Source organism: Silene latifolia, chromosome 4, assembly GCF_048544455.1.
Source record: "Silene latifolia isolate original U9 population chromosome 4, ASM4854445v1, whole genome shotgun sequence".
Classification (NCBI taxonomy): domain Eukaryota; kingdom Viridiplantae; phylum Streptophyta; class Magnoliopsida; order Caryophyllales; family Caryophyllaceae; genus Silene; species Silene latifolia.
Window position 1 is genome coordinate 44699640 of NC_133529.1, and position 22366 is coordinate 44722005.

Here is a 22366-nt window from a genome sequence, read left to right on the forward strand (position 1 = left end):
TTGTAATTAATTTTAGTAAAATTCGCGCCATACATTCTACAACGTCTATTGTGATTTTCGTGAATAATCGTTGTTAAAGGGGCATTGTAGTTGCCTGGATTTGTAGTAGTATAACTCCTTCTAATCTTGTATAACTCCTTCCTCATTCTAATTTCCCTACTCACTTCCTCATTATTCATTCTCTCACACTTCTCTCATCCCCTCATTCTCTCCCATTCTCTCAAAAAAAAAAAACCAAACCAAAATAAACTAAAACAAAAAAAACCAAAAAAAAAACCAAAACAAATCAACAACTTCAACGACAACACCACCCTTCCACCACCACGAACCACCCCACAACCCACAAACCACCCCACAACCGGCCTTCCCCTCGCCTCCTCCAGATTCGCCGCCTCCTCCTTCCCGCCGTCCTTCCTTCCTCCTCCTCCCGCCGTCACCCCCGCACCTCCTGCCGCCAATCCTCCCTCCACCGACCTTCCTTCCTTTTTTTTTGGTTTTCAGATCTCCCCTTTTCCTCTTCCTTTCTCTTTTTTTTCGGTCCATGTGGTTTGATTTTTCGATTGTTGGTTTGATTTTTTCGATTGTTGGTTTCATATGTCATTGTTGGTTTGATTTTTCGATTTTGTTTTTATTTTTTTGGTTGTTTTTTCGGTTTTTCAGATCTCGTTCCATTTTGGTTTTTTTTTTTTTTTTTTTGGTTTTTATTGTCACTGATCTCGTTTTTGTTAGGGGTGTTCAGAATAAACCGAACCGCAATAACCGAACCGCAAAACCGAAAAACCGTCCATTTTTAAGGTTCGATTAACCGAACCGTTTCGACAAATCGGTTCTTTGAACCGAACCATTAACTTTATTATGGAAAAGGTTCGGTTAAGGTTCGCAATTTTAGATAACCGGTTAACCGCGAACCGAACTGTTTCACAAAAAAGTAAGCAAAAAATTAAAATATTATATAAAAAACTGTTCGTTCGTTTAATTTTCTTCGTGTATTCAAATTTAAAATTTCTTAAATTGATTAATGCTAAAGTTTAGCTTATTAACTTTATTGTTGGGTATAATATATAATAAAAATTTAATTAAACTATTAGAAAAAATTCCCAAAAATTAACGAAAACCGAAAAAAAAAGTAATATAGAACGATTATCGGTTAACCGGTAACCGAACCGCTAATAACCGTTTAAAGTGGTTAACCGAACCGTTTATAACCGTTTCTAACGGTGCGGTTTAGGTTCGGAGTTTTGCCGAACCGAACTGTGTGCGAACCGAATTAAATTAGAGGTTCGGTGAACCGAACCGCGAATGAACACCCCTAGTTTTTGTATGGGTTTTGTTTTATTTTCATTGTCCATTTTTTTAATTTTTCAGATTTACTTTATTTTGTTCTTTGTTTTTTGGTTTTTGTTATTTTGTTTTTTTTTTTGTGTTTTTGTCAGATTTACTTTATTTTGTTATTGTTATTTGGTTTTTTAATTTTTGTTGGTTATTGATGGTGAAGTCGTGGTTGTTATTTAATTTTTTTTCAGATTTAATATTTGTTGATTAATTACGATTTTTCATATTTATTTGGTTTTTATAAAAGTTATACTATTTACGACTAAAGTTATACACTTAAAACATTAAAGTTATACTATTTACGACTAAAGTTATACACTTAAAACATTAAAGTTTGGACTAAAATGACTGAAGTTATACTCTTGTGGAATAAAGTTATACAATTTTGGACTAAAATTACACAAATTTGGACTAAAGTTATACAAAAATTGACTAAAGTTATACAAATAAGGACTAAAGTTATAAAAAAAATGGACTAAAGTTATACAAATATGGACTAAAGTTATACAAATATGGACTAAAGTTATACAAATAAGGATTAAAGTTATAAAAAAATTGACTAAAGTTATACAAATATGGATTAAAGTTATACAAAAAATTGGACTAAAGTTACATAAAATTATATAAATTCCAACTAATTTATCGAAAATGACTAAAAGTTATACAAAAAAAGACTAAAGTTATACAAAAATGGACTAAAGTTATACAAAAATGAACTAAAGTTATACAAAAATAGACTAAAGTTATACAAATATGGACTAAAGTTATACAAATAAAGACTAAAGTTATAAAAAAATTGACTAAAGTTATACAAATATGGACTAAATTTATACAAACAGTACTTATATCAATTCAAATTTGGACTAAAGTTATACAAAAAATTGGACTAAATTTGTATAACTTTAGTCCATTTTTGTATAACTTTAGTCCATTTTTGTATAACTTTAGTCTGTTTTTGTATAACTTTAGTCCATTTTTGTATAACTTTAGTCCATTTTTGTTTAACTTTAGTCTGTTTTTGTATAACTTTAGTCCATATTTGTATAACTTTAGTCTGTTTTTGTATAACTTTAGTCCATTTTTGTATAACTTTAGTCTATTTTTGTATAACTTTAGTCTTTTTGTATAACTTTAGTCCAAAATTGTGTAACTTTAGTCCATAATAGTATAACTTTAGTCCAAAATTGTGTAACTTTAGTCCATAATATTATAATTTTAGTCCTTTTTTGTATAACTTTAGTCCAAAAATCGTGTAACTTTAATCCATAATAGTATAACTTTTGTCTAAATGTAATTAAGATTTGAAACTAACACAATGTCATTGTTGTACATAATGTAAGTTAAAGTTATACATAATGTCAGTGGAGTTATACATAATATCAGTGAAGTTATACATAATGTTCATTGAAGTTATACATAATATCGGTGAAGTTGCACACAATATCATTGAAGTTGTACATAATGTAAATTAAAGTTATACATAATGTCAGTGAATAAAGACTAAAGTTTCAAATATCTTCTTTTTAGATCTAATAATTTATATAACAAGACGAATTTTAAAGAAACGACATTTGTAAAAATAAAAAAGTATATCACCAAAAAAAACGATATTTAAAACCCGAAATTAAAAAAAAAAACGTATAACAAGAAGATATTTGAAAAGAATAAGTAACAACAAAAACCAACAAAAATTAACAAATAAAATAAACCGACCCCAAACAACAAATTTAACACAAAATCTGAAAAAAAAAAAAAAAAAAAAAAGTGACGAAAATAACCGAGACGCAAAATCTGGAAAAAAAAAAAACGAGTTTATAGAATTTACCGACGGCGGTGGTGGAGGTGGGTGGGCGGTGGGGGTGGGCGGTGGGTGGTGTCGGGTGGGATAGTGGTGGGTGGTGGTGAATGAGGAAGAGAGGAATGAATGATTTATTTGGGTTTTTTGATTTATTTGGATTTTTTGGGTTTTTTGATTTATTTGGATTTTTTGGGTTTTATTTATTTATTTGGGTTTTTGGGGTTTTTTATTTATTTGGATTTTTTGGGTTTTTTATTTTTTGGGGTTTGAGAGAGGAGATGAGTTGTGTGATATGTGAGAGAAGTGGATGAGAGGAAAGGAAGTTATAGTGAATTAGTGATTAATTAGAAGGATTAGTGAGGGAGGAGAGAATGAGTGATATTAGTTCATAAACACACTTTTTGGAGGTTGATCTTGGCCATCCATTTTCACCATCCAAGGGCCCTTAATAGAACTTATGGACTCAAATACATATGGTGGCCTTACATGATCTCTTCTCTATATATATATATATATATATATATATATATATATATATATATATATATATATATATATATATATATATATATATATATATATATATATATATATATATATATATACTGTGGATGCGCCACGTGTCATATACTGACCTTAATGACAAGCATTAAATAATTACAGCTAATCATTTAATATGAACATAATAAATGCTGTATAAATCTCAGCAAAACATTAATTATAGTTTAATAAATTTTATTATAAAATTACATTAAATAATTACGGTGATTTGATTCTAAATTTACTTAAAAATTATTTTCATAAAAATTCTAAAATGTTAATAATCACGTTCATTGCGAAAAATGCTTTCAATTGAGTATAATTTTCATTATATTTACTGAAATATTTTGATATGTAAAGATGATTAAATTGAGTGTCTCGCAATGTTTTACATTTATGTAAAATAACATTTTGAGAAAGTTATAAAACTTAAACCATTAAATCCATTAAGAAAAATATATTGGAAGACTTATTGTATTTATTAAAAACATAATTTAAAGAAAACTACCAAGAGATAAGTTTAAATAGTATGATATAACGAGAAAACTACGAAAAGAAAAATTATATTGGAAGTAGTGTGAAAATGAAAAAAATTTGCGAGAAATTGAATACATATGAGATTTTGATAGGTTTAAATAGTATGATATAACGAGTATGTGTACGAGTATGTATGTACACAGTGATCGCGAGTGCATTTGAATAAGCAACACAAAAGTAATGATTATTATGTAATATAACATTATAAATGACATAAAAAACTACAAAACACTTAACATTTTTCATTAATATCTTCAATTAAATATGTATACGAAGTATAAAATATTGATTATGACTAACTAAATATTACTTTTAGTTAAATATTTTATATGTTATCTTTTAAATACTTTGAAGTTAAACCGCAAAAATAATATTTGAGAAAGTTCAACCTATTTTATTTACAGGTAAACTCTTAAACATCATTATATATAGTTGTTTTAAAAGCAAAAGGTGCAAATTTCTTATAGATATGTTTGATACATAGCTAATGCAAGCCACACTCAAAACATTTGAATAAGTTGATTTTGAACCCTATATGTTCGATACATAAATATCACACGTTAATTATATTAACATCATTTTGAACAAATTAATTGATTTATAAGTAAAAATATTAAAGGTCATATATGAATTGTGCGCCGTTGTCGATTGAGGAATGCAAACGTTTTCTTACCTTATCAAAAAAAAAAGGTCATAGTACTCAAAAACATTCTGATTCTATTCCCGAAAAAACTCTCTCTAAAATTCTCTCTAAAAAAACTCTCTCTAAAAAACCCTAGCCTCCATCAAATTATACAAGGGGCTCCATCGATTATCAATCGATCGATGGTAAGCCCCAAAATTGTTTCAAATTTTAATCAATAGTATGCATACCTATTTTCTATTCAATAAGTGTCTCCCTTTTGGTGAGAATCGTTTTTCCATCCCTTATTTCGGGGGTTTTCCATTTATTCGTGGTTTTAGTTTCATCAGTAATATAGTCAGGAGTAGTTCATTGATGGTTTGCAGCGTGTTCTTTCAAAGGGTAAAAGTGATTTGTCAACAATCTTTGGAACCAGTCAGAGGTAAATTTTATCTCATAAATCAAACGAAGGATCCCCTCAAAAGCTACATGAAGATAGCGATAATAGGACGAGCCGAATTGTCAGATGCTGTTTTGAGATCCCTAGTTTATAAGAAAATTATTTTTCTTTGGTTTCCATTAGATTTGTTTTCGATTATGGTTATTCTTTGTAAGTGTCGTATGGCGTTCTATTAATGAATTGTTCTTTTCTCAAAAAAAAAAAAAAAAAGGTCATATATGAATCATATTATTTTTCTTCAATTATAATAATTAAAGTTTAAAACAGGTCACGCGAAACGCGGGATACTACCTAGTTTTATATATTTCTTAGTCAAAGATAGTGGAATGAAAAGTTTGGTGTACCTTGTTGACTTGTTGTTTAGCAAAAGGTAGCCGGGAAATGAGTAATTTTAGCGCCAACAAAATTTAAGAAAACCCCTCTCAACTAGAGAAAATTAATGATTGACACAAAAAAAAATGCAGAAAACGATCAAGTCATTCTTCAAACACTTGCCTACTTGTAATGCTGCACCACAAACTTCTAATTCCAACGACTTGTTCGACGAAATTAGGGTTCATGAGCTTCCCCAAATTCGAGTTAAGTACACTCGTCAAGCTTTGGATTCACATCAATCCACCAGGTATTTCTCATTTGCTCCTATTTTTCGAGTTACAACTTTAATACTCCCTTCGTCCCAATTATTTGTTTATTTTCTTAATCAAAGGTAAATAAATGATTTTAGACGGTGGGACTAGGATTAGTTTATTGCTTACCCAGATGGTATAATTCATTAATTTGTTGTAATTAGTAAATGTAACCCTAATTTGACAGAGGAAAAGAAACAAATTGGGGATTAATTGGGGATGAGAAGGACAAATTGGAGGTTGGTTGTAGCAAAGGGAAGACATTGAACAAGAAGAGAAGCTATGCCCAATTTCATTTGGAATTAGGTCAATCTGATTTCCTCCTTCATACTTGTAAAGTATGTGGGACTAAGTATGCGAAAGGAGAAGAAATCGATGAGAAGGTTCACGCCACGTTTCACAAGAATTTTACCAATGGTATCCCTTTTAAGGTGTGTGGATTATGATAATATATATGTCGCTTTCTTGTAACTGTGTTTATATTTGATTATGTGGTTTTGACAATGGTGTGTGTATAGGGTTGGCGTCATGAGAAGGTGATTCATCATCCCTTGCCTGAGAAGGAGAAGGACCGAGTTATTCTTGTGTCCAATTGCGGTCCTCCTGCTCAGAGAAAGAAGGTTGTTGGTTTAATTATTGTTGGACTAGATGAAGATTAAGCTTTTATGATGTGTTACCGATGTTTAGTTTGTCTAATTAGCTTACAATTGGTGTTAGGTCCAAGAGGTTGTCAAAATGATGGAGATTGAACTTGGTGATGGATGGATCTTCCATGACCTTTGTCAGGTTGCAGATTGGTTTTTGATTTTTCAGTTGTTAACTTACTGCATTGTGTGATTCTGTGAGTTATTTCTGGATTGTTAAAGAACATACTAAAGGGCCTGTTTTTGCCTACGTTGCTGTCGTTTGCAGGTCTATCTATATGTTTCATCACAAAGAATTGCTGGATGTGTTGTTGCTGAGTCAATCAACACTGCACACAGAGTTCTTTTGGACTCCATGGACAAGGTTTTTTATGATATTAGCAGGAAGAAAGTAGCTTCAAAACCAACAACATTACAGTTTGGTGAGATTTGTTTTCAGAGGGAAGTGTCTAGAAAAGGCTATTCTCATAGAAGCTCGGACGTATTGGATTCAAATGCATTGAGACCACTTGTGTGCGAAGAAGAAGCTACACCCGCTTTGTGTGGCATACGGGTGATCTGGGTCACCCCTTCTAACAGAAGAAAACATATCGCAACTCATTTGTTGGATGCTGTCAGGTAGTGTACAGTTAGTATTATTCGTTTCACAGTTTTTTTTTATTTGTTCTTTAAAGTTTTTGTTGTGCCAAGGTCTCATGTTTCTGACAATTGGTTAAGAAAAGATACTTGGAAAAAATCGCCACTACTATAATTTTGCTAGTAACGCTTAACTCTTTGAGTTGTGAGAATTCAGTAAATTCCTTATTTCCCACATTGTTCCCACATACTATAGCTTTCCTCTCTTTAGATGGTACCCAGTACATGTTAGTTTAATTTGAAACCCAACTAACAAGACATTGGTTAAATTTCGGTGAAACTTTAGTCTGCCAAGACACTGCTAACGTTAGTGGGACTTGTTTGATAATGTTCTATGAAAGTTGGCACTTTGGCAGTGAACCAAATTTATTAAAATTTACCTGCATTTGCTAGGTAAATATGAAAATGTTCCATTTTTTCAGTATTAGTTAATGGAGAAATTTAGTTGACATTTCTCAATGACTGGTTGTACAAAAGGTTAACATCTATTTAGTGCTAAGCACAGCTGAGTTATCTATGTGCTTTGTACTGTTGCCTCATGATTTTCTTCCACTTTGGGGGAATTTGTTTTTGAAGAAAATGCCTAAGTGGGAAACAAGTGACGGCACAGTACACCACTAATCCTTCTTTGCTTTCTAAATTTTGGTGCTTTGTAAGGGGTGTTGTAGTATGGATTCGATTAATGGGTTAATGCTTGATACTCGGATACTGTATTAAAGCTTTTTTTTTTTTCCAATTGAAAATTTGTGGTTTGTTTGTACAAAAATATAGCATTATGCGAGACTTGTTAATTTGTGACGGAGCTTCTAAGGAGCCTTTATCAATTTAAGTGCTTGTTCAAAATCCTGAGCATCAATTGATTAATGACTAGTCCATTGTTGTCAGAATGCCGATTCGATCCTATGATTCTACGATTTTACGATTCAAAAATGCTTTACCGATCCCGGATCCTACGATTCTTTCATGTTTGTAGAATCTTACGATCCTATTTATTTGAAATTTTCTAGAGGTAGGATCATAATACGATCTTACGATCGTTCGATCCGACTCCATAGTAAATATATTAATATATATTTTTATATAATGACATTGTAAAACCCAAATTTCGTGTAATTTGTAGAAATATGTTCACGAAATGATATTAAACTCATTAACTATCAATATTTTGTGTATAAATAAGTGTTTCGAACTTCAATTATATATTTTTACCAAATAAAAAACTATATTTAGTGAATTTGTAGAATCTTACGATTCTACGATCCGATACTACCGATTCGATCCTCCCCTCCCCATCGATTCAAAGTAGAATCCCGATCCTAACAACATTGCACTAGTCTACTTCAGTCATCTGGGTGTTCATCTTTATGTATTACTGTAATTATCACACCTGAAAATGAGCTGTGAAGTTATGGAGCAAGCCCATACTGAAAACCTCAAAGCCACACGGCTGCCCTAAAACTAGCTGAGCACAAGCAAGAGGCTGCTAATTCTGACTGAGCAAACCTTAGTTATGAACATCCTAATAATCACCCTTCTTTCTTACCAGTATCTATCCCAAAGACTTGTGTCTTTGAAAGATAACTATCCTGGTATGCATTATATATACGATGTTTCCACCGGCACATGCATACATAAAATAGAAACAACATTCTATTTGTGTGCTAGTCATATGTTTTATACTTCTATTAACCTGATATGCTGTACGATCTTTTAATTTACAGTTTCTTTCCCGTGCAGGAAAAGCTTTTCCATAGATCGTGTTCTAGAGCACTCTCAGCTAGCATTCTCTCAGCCAACCTCAACCGGAAAGGCATTGGCTATAAAATACGCTGGCACTGGATCTTTTCTGGTGTACAAAGCGAACTAAAAACGCTCAGGCTACTGGTCCATACTCCATACAATATCAATGTATGTTGTTCATATTGAAACATGTGATAATTTTGCAACTTCATCTATTTCTTTTAGAAATATGGAATTTTCTTTTTCTCTTAACCACGAGCAATGCTTTGCTTTCCTCTCCCATATGTTCTAATTTATTCTCCAATAAAATCGCGGGAAATCACCTTATTAAAAACCGTTTTTGTTAATAAACTACCGTGAAATATTTCATAAATCACCTTGTACAACATTTGCCATAGAAAGATGGAACTCTAAATTTGAGGAAAAATCGAACTCAAACTTTTAAAGCGTCTTGTTCAAGAATTGGTGTTTTTGTTCGGAGGAGGGGGAAAATGACGAGATAAGGATTGTTCATCCCAGGGCTTGCCTGAAATCCAGGGAATAATTTCGGGGGTAAATTTTAATTGGGTGATAATTACGGGGGAAGTTAATTACTTGGGTAATGAGTTTATTGATGATAGGTTTGGCATAAGGGTAATAATTACTGAGTAGATGTTTTACTCCCTTAATCATTACCTAGGGGGAGGGTGGATAATGTATTACCCTTTCATGAGGGTAATAGATTCAGGAGGTGAATAATTACTCTCATGCCAAACATGGAAAATGCACTTTAACTATTACTCCCACTAGTATTGGTGCCCAGCTTCGCCCGGGCTACCTTTACTTACCATTAATTTTTTTTTCATTAAATAAAATTACTTAAAGTTGCATAACCCATAAATTTATCATTAATACGGAGTATATTTTTCTATGACATATCCTAAAATTACGATGAAATAAATTTTGAGACAAATTTACTACTCATGATATTAATGAAACAATAGTAATAACATTTCACTACTTGCCCGTAATCATTGTTACTTTCACTACTCCCGCCGTAATTATTGTTACTGTTACTACTGCCGCATTAATATTGATAATTTCACTACTCCCGCCGTAATTATTGTTACTTTTACTATTGCCGCATTAATATTGATTATTTCACTACTCCCGTTGTTTCTACCACTTTCACTAATCTCGCTAATAATATTGTTTACTTTTACTATTCAAATGAGTGATTACTATCATATAACTATATCCAATGTTACTACAATTCTTTTCTTTACTGCCGAAATTACTTTTACTACTTAGGCATGCAATTTTAAGAGGATTATATATTTATATAAATATATTACATATATGCATTAAATCAAATCAAAAGAATTATGCAATATTATATATTATGGAATCTAACTTGAATTATTTATAACCTACTTATATTATATTTCTGTATGTTAAATAATTAACATCTCTATACATCTAATAAACTATAAATTTTAATAAAAATTACATAGATTTTAAATTTAATATATGATTTTATGATGATAATAATTAATACCATAAGTGTGCATGTTTATACTAATTAATTATTTTATTTTAAGGAAATTGGACATCTTCTAGTCTTCTATAAATATTTAGGAAAATTACCGAGCATCTTCTTTCTTTAGTCTCCTTGAATTGACCATCTTAATTAATTATTTTATTTTAAGGAAATTGACCATCTTAATTAATTATTTTATTTTAAGAAAATTGACCATGTTTTAGTCTCTTACAAATGTTTAGGAAAATTACCAAGCTTCTATATAATTTAATTTTAACCCAAACTATATAATATTTGCATTGAGATCCCTTAATCGGGTCCATCACACGGTGCTAGTGATTTAAAACTATATAGTATAATTAACTAGTTTGGTTGCCTGTGCGTTGCAACGGGATAATTAACTTAGTAAAAAAAATTGGTTATAAGGTCTTAATATTTATTTACATCTTATGTCTAATTATTTATTTAGATATGATAAAAAGTCAAAACATCTTATTTAAGAGACACAAAAGATGTTAGGTTGATACCTAAGCTCCAAGGATGCCTCATATTTATAATCATAAAACCACTACATCTTATTGTTAATCTTTCGACGTGGGACAATTCTATTATTTTTATAAAATCCTACATTATTTTTCAATGTGGAACATATAACATACTAAGAAGTACATAATTTTATATATGTACAAATTATATGAAATCTATACGCTAATGATATCATTTTTACCACGAATCAAATTATGTTATTTCATAATTTTCTTAACGATATTTTTTTTGCCAAATGAAATGTAAAAGTTTTTATATAAAAATTATAAACATCACTTGAATATAATATAGGAAATAAATATTATAATACTTAAAAGATTCTCCACTTTATTTTTTACATCAAAAAATATTATTTATGATACTTTCCTAAATTAATTTTTAAGATCACCCCACCTTATGATAACTTTCTGATGTGTGACAATTCAACTATTTATATGTAGTATATTTACCGCACCTACATTATTTTTCAATGTGGGACAAATAACACACGAAAAAGTACACCATCTTCCTATTTCGATATCCAACCCGATTTAATAATGAGAAAAAATTATACTATCTATTTATATTCGTACGTTTTTTCCATTTTTTGTCATAATTAAAATATGTACAAATGATATGATTTAAATTACATTTTTTTTCCTAACAAGACTTTTAAGATGTAATTGAGGGAGCAATAAAATGTATAAACAAATGCAAAATATTTTCTTTTTCTGGTGCGATTTTTGATTAATGGTTAAAAATTATGATTTGGTTTAGTTACTCAAATGTAATGAGGCATAATAATTACCTATATTTGAAAGTTAAAAAGATTTAATTCTACTATTTATCAAAGTAAAAAAGCTCATTATTGATTTGTTTGTGGATTCAAGATCTTTTTATGCAGCACTTGAATGTATTATAATTCATAAATTTTCTATTTTATTGCAGAGATTATCATTATATGACACATTAATAACCAATTTATGTATATTTAGCACCCATTTTATTTTTTAATTATGATTTTGTCTTAAATAAAGTTATTATACTATCTGATGGGACATATTCTGCACCCGCTGACCGAGTCAACATATTGAGCAAGGTCAAAGATATCCAAAGCAAGTCAACACCTTGGACAGCCTTACCGACGCAGCCAGTCGGCCTGTCACTTGGGTCCCGGCTAGGACAACTAGCCAGCCGGGACACATATCCGCGTACTCATATCCAAGACCCCTCGGCATGGAGTCAACAGGGCCCGCCGGCCTGCCATGGGTCCCTCGGCCGAGGGTAGATCAGTCTTTCCACCTGCTAGCCACTTGGCCACTACGTGACAAAAGGTGAAAGTCTATAAATAATCCTCAATCCTCATTGAGGAAAGGATCCAAAATATAACCTAAACACCTCATAATCTGGTAATATCTTCCTTATCTCTCTACAATATATACTTCGCCAAGTAACACACAACTTATCTCTTTAAGTTCACTGACTTGAGCGTCGGAGTGAGTACGCTCGGCCAAAGCCGAGCCCTCAGTTTGTTCATTGTTTCAGGAGAGGCCAAAAGGAGGATTCAATCAAACACGTCTTTCTACAAGCCACGAGTGGTAACAAATAACTGCTCCGTAATCACACCCGGAACAATTGGCGCCATCTGTGGGAAAAGATACTAGAAGCTAGTCACATTCATTCCCAAAAAAAAAAAAAAAAAAAACCCAAAACCCATTCGCCGAGCTAAGAAGATGTCGAAGCAACAAGAAGTATTTGTGAGTGACGAAACCGAATTCCACCAAGATGATACAGTCCCTAATTCGGGGATCGGCCAGTCCCCCACCGGCCAGGTAACTCAACCGGCGTACGGGATGCCGATAATACCAGAAACACCGCTGCCCACCGACCAAGTCACTGTCATTGTAATACTCCGTATTTATAGTCTTGGGGGTACTCTATCGAGTAGCCCTTACTCTGTCGAGTAAGGGCAAGTTGTTGCAGAATAAAATAGTTTCTGACCTGTTGGGCACTCGATCGAGTAGCTGGGGCACTCGATCGAGTAGGGGGGTACTCGATCGAGTACCTTGGGTACTCGATCGAGTGTCCCGGTTTATCGGGGAGTTTTCTCGGGTTTTGTTAATTACGCGATTAAGGTATATAAACATATTCGGCATTGTTTTAAAACACTTTTACCAAAACCTAAAACCTGTTTAAGAGAGAAAGCAACTTGTCTTCTTCCTAATCGCGTTCTTGACAATTCCCGGAGTTCAGACGGTCGGTTTGCATCGTAGTTCGTGTCGTTGGATTTCTTGCGTCGAGGGTAAGCTTTTAATGTAATTTATATAATGATTTATTAAGATTAGTGAAACCCTAATTTAGGAATTGGGGGTTTTTATGTATAGTAATTGAATAGTAGTATCTATGTGTTGTATGGTAGGAGGAGAGTTCATAGAAGAGGCGTTTTGAGACAGCTGTAGATACCGTCTGCGTGTTGTGCTTTCCAGGTAGGATTTCCTACTCAGTATTAGTCCCATAATGGGATATTGGTGATGTGCTGTAGTTAGTTGATTATATAATGATTGTTGTGATTGTGATTGTGATTGTGGTTGTGTTGTTGATGGTTCTCGAGATGCGTTCTCGGCTGAGTGGGGTCACTTGCGGGAGTGATCTCACGCCCTAGTTTCGCCCTTAGTGGAACCCGCCACGAAAGGGGATGTGCACATTAATGGACAGGGTTGTCGCTCGTACGATGAGCGGGGCTTAGGTGGGAACGGTGCGGTCCCCAGCTGGTGGTGGGTCCAGTGGACGATCAAGAGTGAGATGATGGGAGTTGGTGGTGTTGTGTGTGTGTGTGTGATTCAAATTGTCTGTTTGCCTTATTATCGTTATCTATATTAATTGTGTGATTAGTACGACCCGGTGTTGTTTTGTAAACTGCGGTGATCCATTGGGGATGGTGAGCGAGATATTGAGCGGTATAGAGATGAGTACGGGGATACGGGATGGCCACGACATGACGATAGAGTCTTCCGCTGTAGTTTAGTTTTATTTATATTTCAGTTGAGAACAGTCAGTTTGAATAATGTATCGTACTTTTAGTTGGTTTCATGGATTGTAACTATTCGTTAAACTATTTATAATAAACGTTGTTTCTGTTTTGTCTATTTGATTATCATACCTCGGGCGACCGAGATGGTGATGTCTTCATACCTGAGTGGTCCTGGTAAGGCACTTGGAGTATGGGGGTGTTACAAATGGTATCAGAGAGACGATCCTGAAACCTGTAACCAATGAACTTAATGAACCTAGGGAGTCAATTAAAATGAACCCGGGGTAAAAGTTGTAGGAGCTAGTGCAAAGGCTTGGGAGACGTCCTAAAGTCGCGAGGGGTCGCCCTACAACTTTGAACCGGTCACGTGGGAAAAGTGTTTGTCGAGTCATCTGTATGTTTGATTGACGTGTGCAACAAAGTGATGAAGTGTGTTGATTGTTTGGAGTTGAAATAGGAAGTTGAGCAAGTGAAAGGATATGATATGTTGAACATGTTAGTGAGATGATAGCATGTTGAATGATTTACAATGTGGCGTTAATAGCATGATGAATTGATCTTGTTGATAGTAGAATAGATGCGTAGCATAGTATTTATGATATCATGCGATTTTTATAAAGTTTAGCATGTTAGTATATGACGTAACATGCGGGTAGCCTTTGCGTATTAGGGGTACTTGATCGAGTGAGACTAACTCGATCGGGTGGGTTTCTGGCGACCTTAAGTCCAGAATCGCGTTTTGGGGCACTCGATCGAGTAGCTAGGGGTACTCGATCGAGTAGGGGGTCACTCGATCGAGTAGCCCAGATACTCGATCGAGTGGGTTAGAGATCAGAAGGTCTGTTTGGTTCTGGAGTTTGGGTACTCGATCGAGTACATGGGGGCACTCGATCGAGTAGCCCGTTACTCGATCGAGTGGGTTTGGATACTCGATCGAGTGGGTTCTGGGCAGTGTGTTTTCGTGTTTTGAGGTTTAGTACGCGTGTTTATGTTTATCCCTTTCGTATATAGCTTCAAGATGCCGCCCAAGAGAAATGCCTTGTATGCGAGAGCTGAGCTTATGACCACTGATGACATCGTCAAGATGTTGGAACACCAGGACGCTCTTACTGAGACCCTGAAGAGAGTGAATGAGGACAAGGATAAGAGTAAGGAGAAGGAGGTTGACCATGCTAAAGTCAGCCTCTATATTGCGAGGTTTAACCCGAAAGAATACAAGGGGGTTGAGGAGCCTAACCGTCTTGATAGTTGGCTGAGGGAGATGGAGAATATACTAGATTTAGTCCACTGTCCTGATGAGATGAGAGTGGATCAGCCGCATTTTATCCGAGGGAGGCGGCAAGTGGTGGGATTCGGTGAAGGTGAGTGCTAAGGAATTGTATACCAACCAAGGGTTACCTGCTATACCTTGGGAGGAGTTTCGTAGGGTTGTGAGGAAGGAGTTTGTCTTAGGAACATGTGAGGAGTAAGTTGAGGGAGGAGTTTGATAAGTTTAAGATGATCGCCGAGATGTCCGTGGCCGAGTACTACAGCGGTTCAATGAGAAATCTAGATATGCTGAGGACATGGGTTTGAGTGATGAGAATCTGGCTTTGAGGTTTGAGAGCGGGCTAACCACGAAAATTATGGATAAGTTACCCGTGGGAGTCCTTACGGATGTAAAGGAAGCGTATGAGAGAGCTGGGAGAGCTGAGAGGCTAGTGGAGATGGCTCAGGAGAGGTCTGGTGGTGAGAAGAGGAAGTCGGAGAGCGAGGGTGGTGGCCAATCTAATTACAAGAAAGGCAACCACCATCAGTCTAAGGGTGTTAGTGTGTCTTACCGGGGGTTTCTAGTTAGACCCAAGGTTAAGTTGATTGCAGCAGTTACCTTGAAATCTTATTTGAGGAAGGGATGTCCTTTGATCTTATGCCATGTGAGAGATGACCGGATAGAGAGTCCGACGATTGGTGAGATACCGGTGGTGGGAGAGTTTTCGACGTTTTTCGATGAGATTCGGGGTTACCACCGAGGAGAGAGATAGATTTCACCGTTGAGTTGAAGCCGGGGAACAGGGCCAATCTCTAAGGCACCGCATCGTATGGGTCCTAAGGAGATGGAGGAGCTTAGGAAGCAATTGGATGATCTGATAGAGAAGGGATACATTAGACCAAGTGTATCGCGTGGGGAGCAGGTTGTTTGTGAAGAAGAAAGATGGAACTTTGAGGTTATGCATAGATTACGAGAGAATGAACCGTGTGACGATAAAGAACAAGTATCCTTTGCCAAGGATAGATGACCTGTTTGATCAGTTGAGTGGTGCAACGGTCTTTTCTAAGATCGATTTGAGGTCGGGGTACCATCAGGTGAAGATTAGAGATGTGGACATACCGAAGACAACTTTCACGTCGAGGTATGGCCATTATGAGTATGTGGTGATGCCGTTTGGGTTGTCTAATGCACTAAGCGGTGTTTATGGATTTGATGAATAGGATCTTTAGACAGTTCTTGGACCAGTTTGTAGTGGTGTTTATCGATGATATCTTAGTCTACTCTAAGACTAAGGAGGAGCATGAGGAGCATTTGAGGATCGTGTTGCGAGACATTGAGGGAGCATGAGTTGTATGCTAAGTTGTCCAAGTGTGAGTTATGGTTAGAGAAAGTTGCTTTTTCGGGGCATGTGATATCTAAAGATGGGGTAGTGAGATCCGGCGAAGATTGAGGCGGTGACAAAGTGGGAAGCACCAAAGAATGTTTCGAGGTTAGGAGTTTCTTGGGTTTATTTGGATACTACGGACGGTTCGTGAAAGATTTCTCCAAGATAGCTAGACCGATGACAGCGTTGATGAGGAAAGAGAACAGGTTTCGTTGGGATGAGAGTTGTGAGACGGCGTTCCAAACATTAAAGGAGCGGTTGACCACAGCTCCTGTCTTAGCATTGCCTGAAGGGAGCGAGAATTTTGAGGTTTATACCGATGCTTCGAAGAATGGGTTAGGGTGTGTGTTGATGCAGAATGGTAAGGTGATTGCCTATGCTTCTAGACAGTTGAAACCTTATGAGGAGAATTACCCTACTCATGATCTGGAGTTGGGTGCAGTGGTGTTTGCTCTCAAGATTTGGAGACATTACCTTTATGGAGCAATCTTTAAGGTATTTTCTGATCACAAGAGTCTCAAGTACATCTTCACTCAAAAGGAGTTGAACATGAGACAGAGGAGGTGGATGGAGCTGATTGGCGATTATGACATGGAAATCATCTACCATGAAGGGAAGGCCAATGTTGTTGCTGATGCTTTGAGTAGGAAGAGTGTACATTCCTTGTGTACAGCTCTATCTTTGATGAGGTTGAGGGATGAGGTAGCGAGCTTTGGGATTCATATGATGCAGAAAGGAGATGCCATGGGTGATACGACAGTACATATGGAGTTTTATGATGACATTCGAGGTAAACAAGCTTTGGATCCTAAGATAGTTGAGTGGAGAGCTGGGGTAGAGAAAGGGACAGTGTCCCGCTTTTCTATACATACAGATGGCAGTTTGAGGTTTGATGGTAGGTGGTGTGTTCCTAATGATGAGGAGTTGAAAAAGACAATCATGACAGAGGCGCATTGCACACCGTATTCAGTTCATCCAGGTGGAGATAAGCTATACAAAGATTTGAAGAAAACGTTTTGGTGGCCTGGGATGAAGAAAGAGACAGCTGAGTTTGTGTCCCGTTGTTTGACATGCCAGAGAGTTAAAGGGGAACAGAGAAGACCACAAGGTAAGATTCAGTCTTTAGAGGTGCCTGAGTGGAAGTGGGAATCCATTTCCATGGATTTCATTGTGGGTTTGCCAAAGAGTCAACAAGGTAACAACATGATTTGGGTAATAGTGGATCGTCTGACCAAGTCAGCTCACTTTGTTCCAATGAAAGATACATGGACTAAAGCACAACTGGCTATGGCCTATCGAAAGAACGTGCTTAAGTTACATGGAGTCCCTAAGGACATAGTGTCTGACAGAGATGCGAGGTTTATATCGAGGTTTTGGAAGGAGTTGCAGGAATCGTTGGAAACTTGACTTTGAAGATGAGTACAAAGCATTTCATCCCGCGAGATGATGGGCGTGACCGAGAGAACAATCAAGACCCTTGAGGATATGTTGCGAGCTTGTGTGATGGATTTTGGTGGTAGCTGGGAACAGAGGTTGGACTTGATAGAGTTTTCTTACAATAACAGCTATCACACTAGTATTGGTATGGCACCGTTTGAGGCTTTGTATGGGAGGAGGTGTAGGAGTCCAATCTGTTGGGACGATAGTGCTGAGGCAGTGGTTTTAGGACCAGAGATGGTGCATGAGATGGTTGAAGCAGATTAAGATGATCAGGGAAAGGATGAGAGCAGCTCAGGATCGACAAAAGAGTTATGCAGATCTACATCGCCGGGATATAGAGTTTCAGGTTGGGGATAAGGTTCTTCTGAAAGTGTCTCCTATGCGCGGGGTTATGAGGTTTGGGAAGAAAGGCAAGCTAAGTCAGAAGTTTATAGGGCCTTATGAGATCTTAGAGCGAGTTGGGGAAGTGGCTTATCGTTTGGCTTTACCTGCTGCTTTGGAGAGAGTGCATAATGTGTTTCATGTATCGCAGCTGCGGAAGTATGTGAGTGACCCGTCACATGTGTTGGAGGCAGAGAGTTTAGAGCTAGATGAATCTTTATCATATCTTGAGGTACCTAAACAGATTCTTGACCGAAAGGTTCGAAAGACTAGGAGTGGTGAGACAGTTTTGCTTAAGATCCTGTGGTCTAACCACGAGACCGAGGAAGCTACATGGGAGGCCGAGGATATCATGAAAGAGCGTTACCCTTTCCTTTTTGATCAGGTATGTATGGTTACGGGGACGTAACCTTGTTTCTTTTAGGGGGGTAGGAGATGATCGCGAGAGTTTTAAGAGTTTTATACACCTTTTGTATGTTGTGTCGGGATGTTTGTCTTGGGTTTGTATCATGTTTTGTTTGGCTTTTGAGTCGGGAAGTTGAGGGAGTACCTTTGTTTTTGTAGTGGTTTGAACTTCGGGGACGAAGTTCTTTTTAAGGAGGGAAGACTGTAATACTCCGTATTTATAGTCTTGGGGGTACTCTATCGAGTAGCCCTTACTCTGTCGAGTAAGGGCAAGTTGTTGCAGAATAAAATAGTTTCTGACCTGTTGGGCACTCGATCGAGTAGCTGGGGCACTCGATCGAGTAGGGGGTACTCGATCGAGTACCTTGGGTACTCGATCGAGTGTCCGGGTTTATCGGGGAGTTTTCTCGGGTTTTGTTAATTACGCGATTAAGGTATATAAACATATTCGGCATTGTTTTAAAACACTTTTACCAAAACCTAAAACCTGTTTAAGAGAGAAAGCAACTTGTCTTCTTCCTAATCGCGTTCTTGACAATTCCCGGAGTTCAGACGGTCGGTTTGCATCGTAGTTCGTGTCGTTGGATTTCTTGCGTCGAGGGTAAGCTTTTAATGTAATTTATATAATGATTTATTAAGATTAGTGAAACCCTAATTTAGGAATTGGGGGTTTTTATGTATAGTAATTGAATAGTAGTATCTATGTGTTGTATGGTAGGAGGAGAGTTCATAGAAGAGGCGTTTTGAGACAGCTGTAGATACCGTCTGCGTGTTGTGCTTTCCAGGTAGGATTTCCTACTCAGTATTAGTCCCATAATGGGATATTGGTGATGTGCTGTAGTTAGTTGATTATATAATGATTGTTGTGATTGTGATTGTGATTGTGGTTGTGTTGTTGATGGTTCTCGAGATGCGTTCTACCGAGTGGGGTCACTTGCGGGAGTGATCTCACGCCCTAGTTTCGCCCTTAGTGGAACCCGCCACGAAAGGGGATGTGCACATTAATGGACGGGGTTATCGCTCGTACGATGAGCGGGGCTTAGGTGGGAACGGCTGCGGTCCCCATCTGGTGTGGTGGTCCAAAGTGGACGATCGGTAGTGAGATGATGGGAGTTGGTGGTGTTGTGTGTGTGTGTGTGATTCATTTGTCTGTTTGCCTTATTATCGTTATCTATATTAATTGTGTGATTAGTCGACCCCGGTGTTGTTTTGTAAACCTGCGGTGATCCATTCGGGGATGGTGAGCAGATATTGAGCAGGTATAGAGATGAGTACGGGGATAGCTGGGATGGCCACGACATGACGATAGAGTCTTCCGCTGTAGTTTAGTTTTATTTATATTTCAGTTGAGAACAGTCAGTTTGAATAATGTATCGTACTTTTAGTTGGTTTCATGGATTGTAACTATTCGTTAAACTATTTATAATAAACGTTGTTTCTGTTTTGTCTATTTGATTATCATACCTCGGGCGACCGAGATGGTGATGTCTTCATACCTGAGTGGTCCTGGTAAGGCACTTGGAGTATGGGGGTGTTACAGTCATGGGACATGTGGTTGATGCAGCTAAACTAAAGCTATTCCTGGACCTAATGAGTAGCACGCCGACTCACACTGTCACGACGACAAGAGCGGCGGCACCCCCACAGGAGACCAGGGCCCAAAAAGTGACTCCGAGAAACTTGAACGGAGCATTGGAGGAAGCCGACCATGTCAAGACGCCGGGGGAACCCAGAGTGCCAGTGGTAAACCTGAGCCCTTCCCGCACTCGCGGGAGGACAGCGTCGCCGCGGCACCAACGAGGCCTGCCCCAGAGGAGTGAAAGAAGTCCGACTCACCGAGTCGGAGAAGAAGTCCGACTCACCGAGTCGGAGAAGAAGCCCGACTCACCGAGTCGGAGAAGAAGTCCGACTCACCGAGTCGGAGAAGAAGCCCTTCCCGCCACGGGGAGAGGAGCCGGACTAAGGATGCGAGGAGCCGATCGCCGCGTGTCATTCGACACGTGGTCAGACAGCCCCTCAGTGCCTATGTCCTAGAGGTCCCGGTGCCGACTAAGCTAAAGTTGCCGTCCATATCATACAAAGGAGAAAGCGACCCAACCGACCATGCCGAGGCTTTCGAGTCTTACATGTCGGTATGGGAGCAACCTGATGAGGTTTGGTGCCGAGTATTCCCAACGACCCTGCATGGGATGGCACAAAGTTGGTACAAGGGGCTACCCAATGGGTCGATATCTTGTTATGGCGACCTAAGGGACATATTTTTGGCCCGATATTCTTGCAATAAAGGAGGGCCGTCGAGACATCGGATCTCCCGACTATCAAACGGGAGGGAGGCGAGTCTCTCCGAAGCTATGTGAAGAGGTTCGACGCCAAGGTTCAGCAGATTCGTGAGCCGAACAATGAACCGGCGCCTTCGCGGCGATGAAAGGCCTCCCAAGAGGGGACTTAAAAACGAGCTCATTAAGTGCGGAGGCTCGAACCTAGACTCCGCCGGGGAAGATGGCCGACCAAGCCATAAAGGTGGAGGACTATCACAAAACCTGGGTAGGCCACAGCGAGGCCGGGCACTCGAGAGTAAGGGCCGCGGGAGGACAACCCGGATGAAGGACGCCGTGACAATAATAGGTCACGGTCGGACAAGTCCGCCAGAAACGAGAACTCGGCGGGCGCCGGGGAGTTCGGGACCGTACTACCAAAAGCGGTACAATGGTCACACCCCCCTGGTCGTATCTGCTGCCGAGGTCTTCGCCCTGAGCAAGAACGAGGGTCAAAAGTGGGAAAGGCCTCCCAAAGCGAGGGGGGACGGTGACACGAGCCAGTACTGTGAGTACCACGGCCACACCGGTCACTTAACTGACAACTGCCGACATCCGAAGAATGCCATTGAAGAGCGATCCGGAAGGGGAGCCTCAAAGCAAATATGTTGCCGGAGGCCAAAAGACTAATACCGGCGGCTCAAATAAAAATCCGTCTTTGAACGGATAGGAGTAATCCATGTTGTCATCGGGGGCAACGAGAACGGTGGGTCCGCTCATGGGCACAAACGACACCTGAACGAGCTATATCAGGCCATCAACTTTGTGCCCAAAACAGCGATCCCCGCTTCCAACATCCCCGATATAACCATTGGGAAGAAGGACTACGAGGGAGTCATCGCCCCCGCACAAACGACCCACTTGTAGTCCACTTGGACATAGCCAACCACCTGGTCAAGAGGTGCACGATTGACACAGCGCCTACACGAACATCATGTTCGGGAGTGCTTTCTCAATCTCGGTCGAAGATTGAGGACTTGAGCCCCGCACCAATCCGTTGTCAGATTTTTCCGGGCCTACTGGTACCCCGGGGTCAATCGATCGCCGGTGATGTTCGGCGAGGGAATGCGGCTAAGAATGTCCTATCCGAGTTCGTGGTCATTGACGGCTCGTCCGCCTACAACGTTCTCATAGGCCGAGTCACTCTGAGCGAGGCCGATGCAGTAATGTCCATCCGGGCCT

At 38.1% G+C, this 22366-nt stretch overlaps 1 protein-coding gene across 5 annotated transcripts in view; it reads left to right on the top strand.

Annotated features, from left to right (window-relative positions):
- Positions 1–5653: 5653 nt before the first annotated feature.
- The window catches only part of LOC141653477 (protein CHROMOSOME TRANSMISSION FIDELITY 7-like), a 36249-nt gene continuing 19536 nt past the window's right edge, over positions 5654–22366 (top strand). For 4 of the 5 annotated variants that reach the window (XR_012547419.1, XR_012547420.1, XM_074461254.1 and 1 more), the window contains exons 1-6: positions 5654–5911; positions 6103–6346; positions 6434–6535; positions 6633–6701; positions 6828–7177; positions 8933–9103. Coding sequence is in view for 3 of the 5 variants with exons in the window: in XM_074461254.1 (XP_074317355.1) it covers positions 5748–5911; positions 6103–6346; positions 6434–6535; positions 6633–6701; positions 6828–7177; positions 8933–9062 (1059 nt within the window). In the remaining 2 variants the exon portion in view is untranslated. Of the gene's footprint in view, positions 5912–6102; positions 6347–6433; positions 6536–6632; positions 6702–6827; positions 7178–8932; positions 9188–22366 lie in introns of those variants that run through there. The other variant, XM_074461252.1, reaches the window with a different exon arrangement.